At 36.5% G+C, this 17353-nt stretch overlaps 1 protein-coding gene across 1 annotated transcript; it reads right to left on the bottom strand.

Moving 5' to 3' along the window:
- Window positions 1-2033: 2033 nt before the first annotated feature.
- On the bottom strand, window positions 2034-3356 carry LOC129245940 (40S ribosomal protein S23). The gene is made up of 3 exons (XM_054884389.1): window positions 3273-3356; window positions 2670-2829; window positions 2034-2378 (listed from the first exon to the last, which is right to left on the bottom strand). The coding sequence occupies exons 1-3, from the start codon at window positions 3274-3276 to the stop codon at window positions 2111-2113; spliced, it is 432 nt and encodes a 143-aa protein (XP_054740364.1). The 5' UTR covers window positions 3277-3356; the 3' UTR covers window positions 2034-2110.
- Between the last annotated feature and the right edge of the window lie 13997 nt (window positions 3357-17353).

Below are 17353 nucleotides of genomic sequence, written 5' to 3' on the forward strand. Positions count from 1 at the left end.
GGTGCGTAACTACTATTCGGTAGTGCCCGGGTTCGAAACCCAGGGTTTGGAACACCAAATGACAGAAAAAGGGGTTTTCTAAGAGCATTCGCTCTCGGCGGGTTAGGGCAAACTGCTAAGTGTATTTTTGCCATAAACAAGCTGCTCAAACAAAGCATCTCCGGTTCGTGGGCGGACCTAAAAAAAGCGCGGTACCCAAAAAGGTGCATACATATGCAGATATGACTACTTTAATTCCGAAAGTGGCCTACAGTCACAAAATATCAGACAAAAGCCTCTCTGACTCGAATTTTCCTGAACATTTTTGGCGGTAAAAGTCCCATAGTTCCCTCAATTTTGCTCTGATTTCGCTGAAACTTTCATTGTACGTTAGGTAAGACTCTCCACTTTCCAAAAATTAGGTAACTTATCAAACCAAAATAATATTTAAGGATTGGCTAAAAGTTTCAACCTACTCGTTTTAACCTTTTTGCACCACCGCTCGAAATGCGCGTTGTACTCAAAAAGTCTTGTTTATTCAATGCGTCGGCAAGACTTTTGCTGTTTGTTCTAAGGAAAAAGTTACAGTATTACCAAAATTATTTATTTTCCTCAAATTTTAACAAATAAAACAAAATAATTTATTTTGGATTATTCCGTTCTTGGTGATAAAGGAGTTTTTGTTTGCGGATTATTCCGTCGAATAATGCAAAAGTGTAAAAAATATAGATCAAGTCTAATATTTCTTCTCATGAAAGTAATCTAAAATTTTCAATTGTTTTTGAGGCATTCAAAGAAAAAAAATTATTTTAAAAAGTGACTTGTATGCACCTTTTTGAATTAACTTTTTAAATGTCGATTTTGTCTTCGATGATTACAATTTTGGTACTGAAATAAAGTACAATTTATTTTTTTTATTTTTTGATATTTTATCTCTTATGATGCGCCCAGATGTATGCATCCAACATTCGCTCATATATATTTGTTCATGCGATTTGGGCTCTTCCCACTAGCGTAAACAATTTCCTCTTAATACCTTATATTAATATGATTTATCTGAACAAATTGAATAATGTAATGAAAATCTTACTTCATAACACAGTAAGTATATGAACATACATACACACATACATATTTATGTACGTTCTCTGGTTATACTCACGAAATCTAAAAATTATTTGGTACAAAAACAATCTATTATTACTTAGCGCATTTTCAAAATCTTCCAGACTAAACTAATAGAATGATCAAGTAACCGTAAACATTGAAAAATTTACCAATATTTTATTTATGACAAAAAAGTATGTAACCAATTTCCATCATAAATTTGAATAAAATAAAGTTCTAGTTATTTGCAACATGCCTTGATGTCAAGCTTCAGTCTTTACTTCTAAGCCGTAATGTGTTATGCTCCGATTCGCCATTTTTCTCTTTATGTGATAAGACCATTACCACATTCAAAGTCAACAATCTTTTTTCAACATTTATACATACATACATATATGGAAGTAACGAAGCTCTGTTCATGTTTTCTAGTAAAAATTATCCCGTAACCAAATTTCGTAAATTTGTCAGCATTCAAACAAGTACAAAAAGCAGCCAATTTTCTTGACAACCAGCGAATTATACTTTGTATTAAGTGTAATTTCACATTTTTTCTATGTTAACTTTCTTTTGTTTAAATTCTTCAAAATTCAGCTTTTTGTTTATGGGATGAGTACGAGCTTGTTGTCGTAGCAGCATAAACATCCATACATATATGCGGACTGCTGAAGTGAGTCTTTGGATGGATATAAATCCAGTGATGCAGAACAAAAAGTCGTGGGAACGATGAGGACGTGCATGGAAAGTGATGGTTTTCGCACCGAATGTCAAATTGTTACAAGTAAAAACTACCAACTCCTACCCAAAATGCGGTCTTAATTTCGTCTACCATAGAAATAACAAAACGTGGTAACTATAAAACCCGAAAGCCTAAGTAGCAGGGTTCGTCGTCCGTACTTCTCTTCAAAATAATGTATACAAATACAATCAAATTAATAGAACTTCACGAATGTGTTTTTGTATGAATTTATATTTTGTTTTTTATAGAAACTATAAGCGAATATATTACATTCTTTAAAGTGAACATTTACGACCTTGGGCGTTCTTTCTTCTCCTTATACAAGGCAAGCAATGAAACGTTCGCAACCTTAACTACCTTGAAACGTACACCGGGAATATCACCCACGGCGTGACCTTTACGACCGAAACCAGCGACCAAGACTTCATCGTTTTCTTCAATGTAGTTCAAGCTACCGTCACGTGGGACGAATGCGGTGATTTTTTTGCCATTTTTGATGAGCTGCACTCTTACACACTTACGGATAGCAGAATTAGGCTGCTTAGCCTCAACGCCACTGAAATAAGAAAAATTTGTTCATCAATCAGTTTTAGTTTAATAATTTAGATTTAAATTTTAGTCAATAAAAAGTAAAACACTGTTGTTGATGGGGAGCGCTGCGCAGCTCACAGTATAATCCTGTGATATGATAAATTCCATATACAAAACACAAAAATATACTGCGGGTTGCACAGTCACTAGCGGCAAACAAAAAAAAAAAAACAGTCACATAAAGTTATTGTTTTAGACAACCATCAGCACGCACTTGAGTTCACTGTTTAAAACTATAACTTGAAGGTCTACATACACTTTTTCAAGAACGATGCCTTTAGCATGAGACGCTCCTCCAAAAGGATTGGCCTTCCATCTGGTTCCCAAATGGGCTTTTTTGTAGTCTTTGTCAGCCCAACGCTGATCACGACGATGGTTCACATGCTTTCTCGCTGTGCGGAGACCTCTTGGCTTGCCTGGAATAGAATAAAAAAGAATGCAATCAGTAAATAATTCAAACTTCGACAAAGAAAAAAAAAAGTCCCGCAAATTGTACCCTGTACGCTAACCCATGGTGAGGTTAAACACGAAATTTACAAGCAAATTGAAATTATGTGTATAATTTGCAAATATTATCAAGCGAAATAATCTTTTCAGCTTAAGATTTACTTACTAACTCAAATTTTAAGAAAGTGATTCCAATGATATTGAACGATGAAAAAGTTAACATTTTGAACAAATACTCGTACTAATCGCAGACTTGAGACAAATACGACCGCCGATTTTTTGACGCTTGACTAATAAATTTCACTTACTTTCACAAATTATTTATCGGCGCACGATAGAAGTTCAAAATAGTTAACAAATATTCTTTGAAAATACTTTAAAACAAATGTAATAAACTAATTCTGCAACTCACCCATAATTTCCAAACTTTCTCAAGCAATGGCGGAAATAAAAGAACGAGCTGTTGTTCGGATCGTATACATCTTTCAAATTTGAGCTACAACAACTAATCAAGCTGTCAAGCAATAGTCGTTCAAGCAGAGAGTATTCGGAAAGTAGTTTCTCCCATGGTGCACCATAACTGTGCTTTAAAATATTTGAAGAGAAAATGTACCTTTCGTTAAGAATGATTTATAAAAATAGATTTCGGTACATAAGTGGGAAGAAATGAATGATTTAAATTATCGTGTTCAGCTAACAATTTAATTTGTGAGGCCTTAGTAAAAGCAGCTGATTATTGGTTTTTCTTTCGTTTTAGTGCTGAGGGGAGTTTACGATTGTGCATATAATAGCCATGGAAACCGATTTTTTTTATTTTAAAATATCCGTATACTTTTTCAAATCAATGCGATTATGTTAAGTAAATTCAAATTCAATTTAAAGAACATTTATTAGATAAAAACAAACAAATTTCTACAAATGTAAGCACCTTTTCTTCAACATTGCCCCAACATTCGGTTCCACCTTACCGGAAAGACCTAGCTTATATTACCAAAGGATATCAGAATAACAGCATAAATATCGAAACCAAGTGGCAGGCCATGGCAAACCTCCGAGTGTATTTCTGCAAAGAAAAAGCTCATCATAAAAACCATTTGCCGTTCGGAGTTGGCTTAAAACGGTAGGTCCCTCCATTTGTAGAACAACATCAGGACGCACACCACAAATAGGAGGAGGAGCTCGGCCAAACACCCAAAAAGGGTGTACGCGCCAATTATGTATACATATATATATATATATATAAGTGGAATACAAGAAGATATGCATACTGAGATTTTATTTTTTCTTTTGTACCTTCACAATTTAACACGCGGCACTTTATTTTTATTATTATATTTAATTTAAAAATCAAAATATTCACTGATTGATTCACGAATAAATAACTTTTCTTTGCTGACGTCACTCAAAGTAGGCAATTCTGTCAACTTCACCAATGCCAAAGTAGCTGTATTAGGATTGCAGTTGCAACATAATTGAAATGAGCGCGATTGTATATTTCGCCATTTCATTTATGAGTTTTACTTGATTCCAAATCATGGAGTCCCTTTTACATTAAAAACGGCTTGAATAAAAGTTTAGGGTTATCCAGATTTGCTTTTTCTTACGTTTTGCAGTTTTTTTTTTTTAATTTTTTACCCTACATCAACATCTAAAACTACTAAATGTATCTTAGCATCTGGCAAATTTCTATTTTGACTTTACACACTCTCATTTAAATTTCAAAATGGCATCAAGCAAATCAGGTTGCTGTATTCATACGCTATAAGATCAAAATTCAGGAAATGATTGATGGGATTGGTTGACACCATCTCACTAAGTCCTGATTTTCACAGGGAAACATTTGAAAGGGAAAACATTTGTTCGTGGGAGAAGGACGGATGGGGGAGAAAGAGGCGTTTTTGTTTCCTGTACTGGCGACACGCTTTGTGATTCTTATTCTTATTGCCAAACTAGAAAATCTAAACGTCAAAAGCAACCAATGTGGACAAAAACAATTTTGTCCATGTGACTGGGAATGAAACATCAAAATAGAATTGCCAGTGTCTCTCTTCCATATGTCTCTGTGTATAAATCGGGACTAATGCTTATATCCATGGGAAAAAGATTTTTAGTAACTATATCATATTTTCTCAGAACAAGACAGCAAATGCACGCACACAAAAATTTGTTTTGATATTGGCAATAACTGTCAAGCAAAGCACCAAATAGTCGGCAATAACCGATTGCGGTATATTTTTTATAGCTACATAATTTTATATAATTAAATGCAGATTGAGGGCCGTTTTACCATCGGCTTTTTAATTAAAGGTCTGAAACTATCGATAATTGGCACCCTTCACAGTGAACGATAGTGTTTGTCAAATCATCGATAGACTATCGAGACTATAGGCAAAAATTACAAAATTTATATAATTATGAAACATTAAAATTTTAGGCAAGCAGCCTATTACTACTTATTACTGCTAATTCAACTTATTTTAATTTAAAAAAAGAGGTTGTCTGTAAAGTCGGTTTACTGACGATAGTTTAACGTGATAACGTCATAAGAAAATACTGATTGAATGGTTGCATTTTTCAAAAGAAAATTTTAATTTTATTTGTTTGATAGATATTTCGTATGGATATAGAGAATGAGGTAACATTAACCTAACATAATATAACATAACATAACATAACATAACATAACATAACATAACATAACATAGCATAACATAACATAACATAACATAACATAACATAACATAACATAACATAACATAACATAACATAACATAACATAACATAACATAACATAACATAACATAACATAACATAACATAACATAACATAACATAACATAACATAACATAACATAACATAACATAACATAACATAACATAACATAACATAACATAACATAACATAACATAACATAACATAACATAACATAACATAACATAACATAACATAACATAACATAACATAACATAACATAACATAACATAACATAACATAACATAACATAACATAACATAACATAACATAACATAACATAACATAACATAACATAACATAACATAACATAACATAACATAACATAACATAACATAACATAACATAACATAACACGCTGTTCAAGCAAGGTAACGGAGCAAGATAACGACGCATTTTTTGGTGCGTGCAGCCGGCTACATAGAATTATAAGACGTTATCACGTCAAAAAATAATAATAACATTAAAACAACAGGTATTATTAACAAACTTGGTTTTATTTTAAATTCTTCAAGTAAATCAAATGAATAATAATATAATCAATAAGAAGACATATGCAAATACAAGTACGTGAATTTATATATGTACATATACGCTCACTTAAGTAGGAGAGAGCAAGATGTCGAACGTTGCCGTTCGTTTACTTTGTTTGCTTTGTCGTTCGTTCCGCGCTTTCGCTTGCAGTTCATTCAAGGTAACGGCAATGAGCAAGGTAACGACAAATGAGCAAGGTAACGACAAATGAGCAAGGTAACGACACATTTTTTCGTGCGTGCAGCCTGTTAAATCGAATTATAAGACGTTATCACGTCAAAAGATTAACATATCTGCATATCTTAAAGATGAGAGGAGTCCATTTAGTCGTGCCTGCGCGTCTGCACGTCCGTTCGGCTGTTCGTGCGTACGCTAACTAGAGCAAAAATTAAGAAATTCTCTTTGCCCAAGGTAGGTTTGCATTGGAGATTGGCGCTCAATCAATCATTTTCAAAAAATAAGAAAAACCCGTTATATTTCTATTATAAATTATGCAAATTTATTTAATGATTATTTACATTTGATTCAAATGATGAACCTGAAAAGGATATGACTAAAAAAAAATTGGAAAAACGATTGGTGCCACGCCCACTTTTGAGCAAATGTGTGTATTCTGGCAATGACATAATACGACTCGCACAGTCTTGGTACATGGGTTGCTGCGCGCCCTGTTTAGATCGGACATATATATAATATTATTGAGGTGCACGTCCACAAGATGAAATTTCCGCAAGTTCAATTGATGTTACAAGCTACAACTCCCGAAAATTTGTTTAGGCATTTTTGCGAAACTCAGCAAGGGTAAAATGGACGAAATCGGTCAAAAATGACAAAAATCATTTCTCATATAACGGTAATTTTTAAAAAGAAAAAGAAAGAGAAAACCTGATTCTGAATTTTTAAATAAAAAACGACTATTGAAATTCGATGAAATTGATAAGCCCATTTTTGGGTAAATGTGTGTATCTCGATAACGACTTGATAAAACTCGTATTGCTTATCACCTCAATTAGATTTGACATAAATATTATTGAGATTGGGCAAACGTTTTAACATGTTAACACTAAATTTCCGTCTGTCCGCCCGTCCGTCGGCTGTTACAAGACCTAACTCTCATTATATGATGGTTGATTTCAAAAATTCATTTAACAACAATTTAATTCTAATAAAATTTACGTGGCGGTATAAAGGTCAACCCGGACTGAATTTAGCACTTCCTTATTTGTTTGTAATGACGTTTTACAAAATATTTCCACACCTGAATTCAAGATTATTAATAGTCAATAGGTGAATATGAATAATATAAAATGAAATATGCCTCGGCAGGCAATGGAAAACCTGACATGAAAAAGCTCCTCATAAAAACCATTTGCCGTTCGGAGTTGGATTAAAACTGTAGGTCCCTCCATTTGTAGGACGCTCGCCACAAATAGGAGCAGGAGCTCGGCCAAACACTTAGCAGAAGTGTACGCGCCAATTAAATATTTATTTGTTCTTCACTTCAATGCATTCGTCGGAACCAGTTGCCCTACCAGTATTCTCGTGCAGAACAAGGAATTCAGTTTCTAAACCATTTAAAAAATTTAAATTAATATTTTCAAAGATTTTTTTGCGGTCTTTCGTTATTTTAGTCATAATTCTGTCAAACCGTCGAAATCACTGCCAAAGCACAAATCGGTGCGAGCTAAAACTCTTACAACAACTAGAAACATTCAGAAATCCCAAAGTAGTTTGTAGCCAATCAAAAATTATTTGAGATTGACATTCATGATCAAAGTTCATTTACAGGGTGGCATGGATGGTTGTTGTTGTTGTAGCAGTTCATTAAGTCCTGCCAGTGCGGTGTAGTCAATGATCACCATCGTCTAACTCATCTAACGGTAGATCCATGATGGAGCCAGGATGGAGAGGCGTGTTATGTGAGTGGGTTTAACAGGGTATGTGAATAGATGCTTAGTATCGTGCGGGGTACCTTCATATTTCGGACATATACTAAGTATGTCGGGGCCTCTTCTGGATAAGTAAGAGTTTATTTAATCTGCTTGAGCAAAATTACGCAGATCTCACGAGACAACGAAGTTCTTCATAGGTGATGGGTGGTGGCTGGACTCCGATAACAGCATTCTGCGATCGGGAGTTTAGAAAAGTGGTAAGAGACTCCTAGTGAATGTCGTTTAATGACTGTTTGTACACTGTCCGATCCAGTAGTTCTAGTCGTGTTTGGTCCTGCATCCCGTCGGTGTAGTCGAACAGATGTCACCTGACTCACCTGGGAGGTTGCTCAGGCTCTAGAAAGAGCATGTAGGGATGATTCCTATGGTAACACTCCAGCAGGAATTGCTTGCTGAGCATCTTACTGAGGTCTTTAACCGGGAGCATAAAAGCCTAGTTGTAAAGCTGTTGTAGGGGAGACATCAGGAGGCATCTCGTGGCTATCCTGATAGCAGTATTCTGGCAGGTCTGAAGCTTTGACCACTACAAATCACTAGTACTAGGCAACCGGATGGGCACAGCGTAATTTGGTTCTAGGTCAAGTGCTTTAAATATGGCCAGCAACATTTCCTTGTCTTTGATCCAGGTCGGTTTGATCCGGTTTTGGAACTTAGAAGCAATTGCGGTTGTAAGCGCCGAGAAGGAGAGCAAATTGTCGAAGCTGATACCTAAAATTGTTCGGTTGTTAACGCTCGGTTTTGGTGTGTCATCGACTTTCACCTGTAACTGCAGTTTAACCTCCTTCGTCCAGGTGGTAGAGAGAGTCGCTGTGGATTTAGTGGGAGAAAGCTGGAGATTCATTGCAAAGAAAAACCGAGAGAGACTGGCGAGATAAACGTACACTCACATTGCCGCACGCCATTATCGAACAATCGTCAGCATAGGAGACCAGTGGTATGGATGGTCGAAGGAGGCACTTCTATGTAAGTATATGCATGCATATACATGTACACACAGCCTGGTTACTAGGTCGTTCCGACTTTTGAGTCTATCGAAAAAGTCATTTAACGTTGAGTTGGTTGTTGATCTTTCAAGAGTTACGACCGCTCGCTCGTCTTGTAAAATTTTAAGCTACATATGTAAACACTTTCTGAATTTATTAGGCAACGCATTGTCTACTTGTTTGTTAATTAAATAATCTTATTAAATAAATTAAAGGCGTGATATGGTCACAATATAATTTGGCGACGAGGATTAAGGAAATCAGACAAACATAAGATTAAATATAAATATAAATATAAAAATAGTTGCTACGCAGCAATGACAACGACAGTTGAAGACAGAATAACACGCAAGGCGTATTCCTATAATGTGAAGTCACGAGAACAATAACAACATGTATATATATTTGTACATGTATGTATTTTGTTTTCGCAATTTAGTCAAAAGCGGTCCACTTTGACATTGTAACCGTCAAATCGCAGGAAAAAGAAGAAACCAGCTGCTGCAGTAATCTACACCTTGTCTGTTAGGTTGTTCAATAAGTTTTGCGATTTGATAAGAAAACCACAATTTTATGATTTGAAATACCCTTCATAACCCATTCCAATTTATGAATTCTATCCCTGAAGTGCACATCTGGAAGGGCTGCAAAATACGCTTCCACAGCTGTTATGACCTTATTATTGGATGAAAATCGCTTTGCACGCATGCATTTTTTTTTAGGTCTGGAAACAGTTGAAAGTCACTAGAGGCCAATAGGATGGAAGCTCCAACATTTCGAACTTTAATTTAGGGATTGTAGCCATTGCCAAAATGTTCTTGTGACACGACACGGTGCATTGTCCTGATGAAAAATAAGTTTGTTCTTTTACAAACTGGGTATTTTTCACGAATTTTTTCCTTCAGCTGGTCCAAAAGGTTACAATAATATTAAGAATTTATTATTTTAACAGTTTGTAAGTTATTCACAAATAAAACTACTCGTAGCCCAAAAAAATGATGTTAACAACTTTTTGCCGATTTGTGGACACGAATTCACTTCGGACCCAAACTACCAGACTCACATCACTCTTTAGCCTCTTGTTTAGGATCATGGTGATGAACACAAGACTCATGCATAGAGATGTAGCGGCTATCAAAATCCACTTTATCCTTCCGAAAACGCTCTAAATGTGGCTGAGAAAGTCACTTTCGAATATGTTTTTTTGTTCCATTGTTGGCGAATGCGGCACCGATTGTGCACACAGCTTCTGAAATCCAATACTTCAATCAAAATATTGCTTAAACTGCCTAATGAGATGCCTTGAGCTTCTACAAAATCTGTTTCACTCACTCGACGATGTTCCAATGCGATATCCTATATTTTTTCTACGATTTTTGGTGTTGCTATTTTTGAACCTTAACGTGGATCGCCTTTATGACCACGTTTAACTTCAGCAACCCATCCTTCTACTGTACTACTTCATGGCAAAAAGTCGACAAGTCTTTCTACACTTTCAACATTCGTTCATAAATTTCCTTTGCTTTTAAATCATCCAAAAATAAAAATTCAATCACTGCACGATACTTAATTTTTTCCATTGTAGAAAATAGTGACACGTCTATACTACAATAAATGGCTTGTAATCAAAGAATGAATTGAAAATTCACATACGTTCATATGAAGAGTGTACCAACGTAACAAAAAAAAAAAAAAATTTGGCTAGTAGCAGCGCCATGCCTTGTTGAATCGCTAAACTCGGCTATATGGCTACAGTAACATCAGATGGATGGATGGAAATTTAGTCTTGACATATAAAAAGTGGACGTGGTTCTCACTAATATTTATGTCAAATCTAAATGAGGTGGGGAGCAATACGCCTACTAAGTTTGGTCTAGTTCTATTAAGCCGGTGTTGCAATACACGCATTCACCCGACACGGGGCACCGACTGTTTTTCAGAATTGTACTTGCGTCGTATTTCTTTTTTTGAGTTCATACAAATGAAAATACCGGTAATGTACTTCACTTATAACAGAAATATTACGTTTTTTTTTTCATTTTTGAAAATTACCGTTATATGGGAGAGGGTCATGGTTGTTGACCGATTTCGCCCATTTTCAATACCAACCTACCTGGGACAAAGTTTCATTGAAATTTCTTAATTTTTGCTAGAGTTGTCGTGCGCACGGAAACGGACACTTATACACCAGAGTGCGTGGTGCACCAACACAAATCTTTCAAGTACATATCGTCCCCTTAGTATAACAATAGCCTATGTGCTCATAGGCTATTATTTTTTTATTGAATTTTTGGATTCTCCATCGTCGATTTTATATGTGGTCAAAATTTTGTCAAATTCTAGTTCCACAAAGTGGGTCAAAACGTCAGTCAAAAAATAATAAATATTTACGGACATAACGAGATTTGAGTGAGAGCTACTTTCGACAAAAAGTTTGAAATTCATTTTCTCAAAACATCAAAAAATTTATAGGCTATTTTAATACTAAGGGGACGATATATCCTTTTTAATTTGGGCACATTTTCAACAAAAATTAAATTGCTTTTTTGTAATTTCTATAGTAGGGCGGTGCATTCCAGCAAGTTCTAGCGGCAAGAAGAAACGCCTGACCCTCTTGACAGCGGCAACAATATTAAAGGTAATTACGATCAATGAGCATTTTTTCAAACTAAAATCAAATACGAGGTGTGTTCAAGAAGTATCGCGAGTTTTGTATTTTTTTTAAATTATTTATTTATTCATTAATATCTATTTTGTCCCCTTCAAAGTAATCCCCATGAGATATTATGCACTTGTGCCAACGTTTTTTTTAATCTTCGAAGCACTTCAAAAAATCTTTATTTTTATCTTGTTCAGCTCCTCCTTCGATGCCGTCTTTATCTCGTCAATCGTAGCGTAGGGTCGTCCTTTCATGGGTCTCTTCAGTTTCGGGAACAAGAAAAATTCACACGGGGCCAGATCTGCGGAATACGATGGCTGTGGCGTCATTAGTGTGTTGTTTTTAGTCGAAAAGTCGGGCACAAGTAATGATCTGTCAGGAGGGGCGTTATCGTGATGCAAGAGCCAATTTTTGTTCTTCCACAAATCCGGGCGTTTCGGGCGGATTGCTTCGCGCAATTTGCGCATAACTTGCAGGTAATATTCCTTATTCACCGTTTTACCCTGTTGCACGAACTCATGATGCACAACGTCCCTGCAATCGAAGAAAACGGTAAGCAAAACTTTTACATTCGACCGAACTTGGCGCACTTTTTTCGGTCTTGGTTCGTGCGGCGGCTTCCATTGAGATGATTGAGCTTTGGTTTCCACGTTATAACCATAAATCCACGATTCGTCACCAGTTACGACCCTCTGGAGCAAATTTGGTTCGTCGCGGACAGAGTCCAACATCTCATTAGCAATGTTCATGCGATGCGGTTTTTGGTCAAAATTGAGCAGTTTTGGTACGAATTTTGCGGCGAGCCGTCTCAGCCCAAATCATTGAAAAAAATCGAATGGCACGAGCCAATCGATATGTCTAGTTCCTCAGCAACTTCTCTAACGGTGATGCGACGATTGGTCAATACCATTTTCTTCACTTCATCAATTTTTGCGTCTGTTGTTGAAGTGTTCGAGTGTCCGGCACGCTCGTCGTTCACATCTTCTCGGCCTTCTGAGAACATTTTGTACCACCGATAAACGTTGCTTTGGTCCAAGTTAGCCTCTCCGTATGACACAGTCAACATTCGGAATGCATCCGCGCACTTAATTTCGTTTTTCATACAAAATTTGATACAGGTTCTTTAATCCATCTTTTTGAATAGGTAAAAATCGAAGACGAGCCGAAACACGTGCAAGCAAAGTAGCTGTCAACAATTAACTGAACATTCAAAATGGCCGAACTCGTCGGTATGAGTGAGAGACATGAATACCAATATATCGCCACCAAAAAATTGAAATTCGAATATACGTAACCTGCGAAAATTCAAAATTTGCGACACGTTTTGAACACACCTCGTACTTAGATCATACATATATTAATTTCATGGGAGTTTCTGATTCTTCTAATGAAATTTGAAATTTCTCTATATATCGGGTATTTTTTAAGAGCTTGAGAACCTAAAATGATAATACAAAACAAAAGTATGGTTGGAATGTATTTTTTATTTTATTATATACTGATGCTGGTAGGCGATTTCATGGCTATTCATGGCAATTTCATGGCGTGACCACCATTCGGAGAACATAGTTTCGAATCTCCGTGAAAAAAAGTTTTTTCTAATAGCGGTCGCCCTCGGCATGTTGTGACAAATTTCCGAGAGTATTTCTGCCATGAAAAGGCCACTCATAAAAAATATCTGCCGTTTGGAGTCGGCTTGAAACTGTAGGCCCCTGCATTTCTGAAACAATAGCAAGAGGCACATCACAAATAGAAGGAGGAGCTCGGTCAAACGCCCACAAAGGGTGTTCGCGCCAATTATATATACATACATATTTTTTTCATGGAATTTTTGTAATATGGTAATCGGTCTATGTGGGCCATATGAGTCACGGGTAGATCGAGGGCGCTCGAGAGAACTTCTAAAGCTAATAAAGGCATCTTAACCGGACATTTTCCGTTAAGTGCTTATGCAGTGCGTCTTGAGATTGCTTCAAGTCCGTTCTGTAGAAGCTAGCTGAAGGATGAGGTGGTATCATTTCTGCACCTTTTTCTCAGCTGCCCTGCTCTCGCCGGGGAAAGATTTAGACATTTGGGCTCTCACTTTTTTGATATGCCTGCGGGTATTGCGGGTTTAAATATCACACAGCTGGAGAAATTCATCGGTAGCTTGAGGAGGTTACTACGAAAGTAATTAGCCACTGTTGGTCGTCAGCCTCTAACCCAAAGCCCCTTCTTTTTTTCACCTGTTTGATTCTTTTCCTTCGAATTTAGATTATTTGTTCAAGTGGGCCCCTCGCAAAGGCAGCTATTTATCGTATCCTATATGTGGGTCATGGCTACGAGTCCAATTTCGACAAGCTTTTCCAATAAATCAGGCCGTATTGCAACAAATCGATTGTTAAGGCCGCTGTAGGGCAAGTTGTGCCATCTTGTTGGCACCAAATGTTGTCGATGTTTATCTAATTAATTTTTGAAAACAAAAAACTCGTCCGCATGGCGCGATAGTGCTCCCCATTCATCGTAACGTCAGTTACTTCTTCATTTCGAAAGAAAGACCGATGAGGCCACCAGCGTGTAAGCCCCACGTAAATGAGCAAAGTGCTCTATGAACCTCGCTAACAGATTTAGTTTTATTTTTTTCAAAGTAACTTTCCACAATTTGGAAGCGTTGCTTTGGCGTTAAACGATTCATGGAGACTTGCCAAAATTAACTGAATAGAAATGTCAACACAGTTTGTCAGTCTGAGCTATCAAACCATAGTTATCGATAGTTCTCATCCAGGTAAAAAAAAACACCCGTTATAATCAGAACGTTAGCAAAACACAGCTATTCGCGCACAAAGGGAGATGCTGGATAATGAAATCAATCGGAAATCATTTAAAGCGTTTTACGCTTACTGGTTTACTGGTTTCTGAAAAGTGTTGAATTAACGTTGAGTTAGCAAAGAGTTACGAACGCGCGGCCACCTTTTAAAATTTTAAGCTACTTTGTTTATTTTATAAACAACATTTTATCTATTTCCATGTAATTGTTTGTTGATTAAAGAAATATATCACGGCCACAACTGGTTTAAAATACAAATACAACAAACCCAAGAACTGGCTTCGTTAACTGAAATGTGTTTCTTGGCGATTTGAATTTAGAATGAAAAGAATTAGAAGTATGCACACACACATACATACCTTAAAATATCAAAATCGCTCTCTAATGTTAAAAATTACACTCACTGTTTTTGTTAAAGAAAGAGTAAGTTACTCACACCAAAGCGCTTTCAGTTACAGGTTTTTTGCGTAATGTGAGTTGATGGGAAGTGGATGCTGATCTTTCCAGGTCTACGTACAGCTCCTCACACCACCACGCAAATTTCTTTTTGAAAAATTTCTTGGCTCTAAACCCAAATCTCCACAATACTTACTAAATCCATCTGGCCCAGCTAAGCCAAATTTCTATTCATAACTTGAAAAAAAAAATTGGTAAAATTTGAAAAACTTATACTCTTTTAAAAAGCTTTTTCATTTATTTTAAACGACCAGATTCTAAAACGATCCATATTATACGAACGAAGGTTTTCCATTTGCTTTTGTGGTCAGCGGTAAGTTTTGGAGGTGGCTTCATTTCAGAGAATTTAATACTCCCTGAAAGCTAATATAGCACTTTACACGTGCAAGAGAATGTTGGGTAAGAAATGGGGCTTTCAACAACCAAAGCTATTGGTCCTACACAGCCATTTAAAATCGATGCTGATATATGCGGCAGCAGTCTGGTGGCCCGCTACAAACCAAGCAGAATAAGAAACAAAGATCAGCGTGTATCCTAACCACAGGAGCGCTTAGCGCAAGTCCTACTGAAGCGCTTACCGTACTAAGACATCTGTTACTATTGGACTTACACATAAAAACAATCGCTACATGCAGCGCGGTGTGACTCAGAGGCATAGGAAGCTGGACAACAAGATCGTGCGGCCACAGCAAGATCCTCCTACAGGGACTCTTACTACCAAAAAAGAAATGTGGCTTCACAATCATCGATCTTTTCAGCTATCACGGCCTAAGATTCAAATTCCATTTCATCCAAACTAGTTTTACAGTGTAGAAAGGATCTAGAACTGTTTGGTCACTGGCTTCGAATTACTCTGAATGGGTTCCCGGTCATAGGAATATAGAGGGTAATGAGATAGCAGATGAGCTAGCAAGAAATGATTCGGCACTAGACATAACAGAGGCGATGGTAGTTGCTACCCCGTTCAACACAATAAAAACATTCATTGCATCACAATACTAATCCCTTTAGCCGAAAGAAGGTGGAAGCAATTAACCACATGCCCCACAACAAGGAAAACATGGCCGTCGTACAACATCCACACGACGAATTACTTGTTAGGATGCTTTCGTCCAAGCATTTCACGTATCCCTGTAACCCTTACAAGTTACTGGAAGATAGGGGATCATGCAACCAGATTTAACCCGCCTTTCAATCCCATGTACAGAAGCTGTCAGGCGGAGAGGGTGAAATAAAGTATTTTCCACTACTTAGGTGAAGCTTACCTTTTCTACAGCAAATTAATAAAATCTCAGACATAGAGATACAAAGTTTGGTGCTATACTTGGATCTCACGAAATGAATCTGAGTAAAAAAAAAACGAGACGAGAACAGTGAAATGGCGCTAGTCGCTAATTAGGATTATTTCAACAGAAATACTCAACCATTTCAACAACAACAACCCCAAACGCTTCAATACTCGACTTAACATAGTCCGAGAAACATTGATTCACATTGAGCCTTGATATCTCGCAAGCTTTTTCTACTGTTTCGTGCCACGCGAATAACTTTCGCACTTCACGGGTGTTTAGAATTTGTTTTCATCCACGTGGATTATTTGTAGCCCCGTAATTTTTTTCTTTTTTTAAATTTCACAAAATCACTTCTTCCTATTAGGAGGCTTATTTCCCGAAATGACTTTTTTTCGGAAGCAAAAGCTAAAATTTTATTTTTTTGCATTTCTGTAATTTGTATACCACGTAGAATTTTGATATAAAATGGCGAACACCTTCAAATTTCTACATTTCTTAATAACCGTATTATGCTTTTATAATTTTGCAACAGTTATATTTGTACACTCTCTTTTTGCCTCATACAAATGATGTTGTTTTTGTCGCATGAACTTGTTTCTCTTTGCACACTTATCCAAAGAGTTCATGTAAAAGCATCTTCCCTAAAACAGAACAAAAAATATAAGTAAATTTATGGTGCGTTTATTATTATGCAACAGGGTGTATATAAATACATGTGTATGCCCGCTTTTGTAAATTCTACACTTATTGACCATTAATGTAAGTAGTATTGTTTAAATGAGCAGTTGTTACCTTACCCTTTCAGCAGACATTGCACGCGTCGCGAGGTATTTCTTTCACTTGTAAGTGATTTTCGTTTCTTTGCGTTCATTTATTTGCTTTGCGTCTACCGGTCGATATGGCAGTGGCCATCCGTCCGCGCCTATTATTAAATACATACATATGTATGTAGCTACACAAAGTATCATAGTTGGCGCAAACATACTTACACAAGCACATACTTATTTAATAGGTGACCCATTAAGAGCGCCTATTTTGAATTTAGTGCCTTTTGTAGTGG

The sequence above is a fragment of the Anastrepha obliqua genome, chromosome 4 (genome assembly GCF_027943255.1).
Source record: "Anastrepha obliqua isolate idAnaObli1 chromosome 4, idAnaObli1_1.0, whole genome shotgun sequence".
Taxonomy (NCBI): domain Eukaryota; kingdom Metazoa; phylum Arthropoda; class Insecta; order Diptera; family Tephritidae; genus Anastrepha; species Anastrepha obliqua.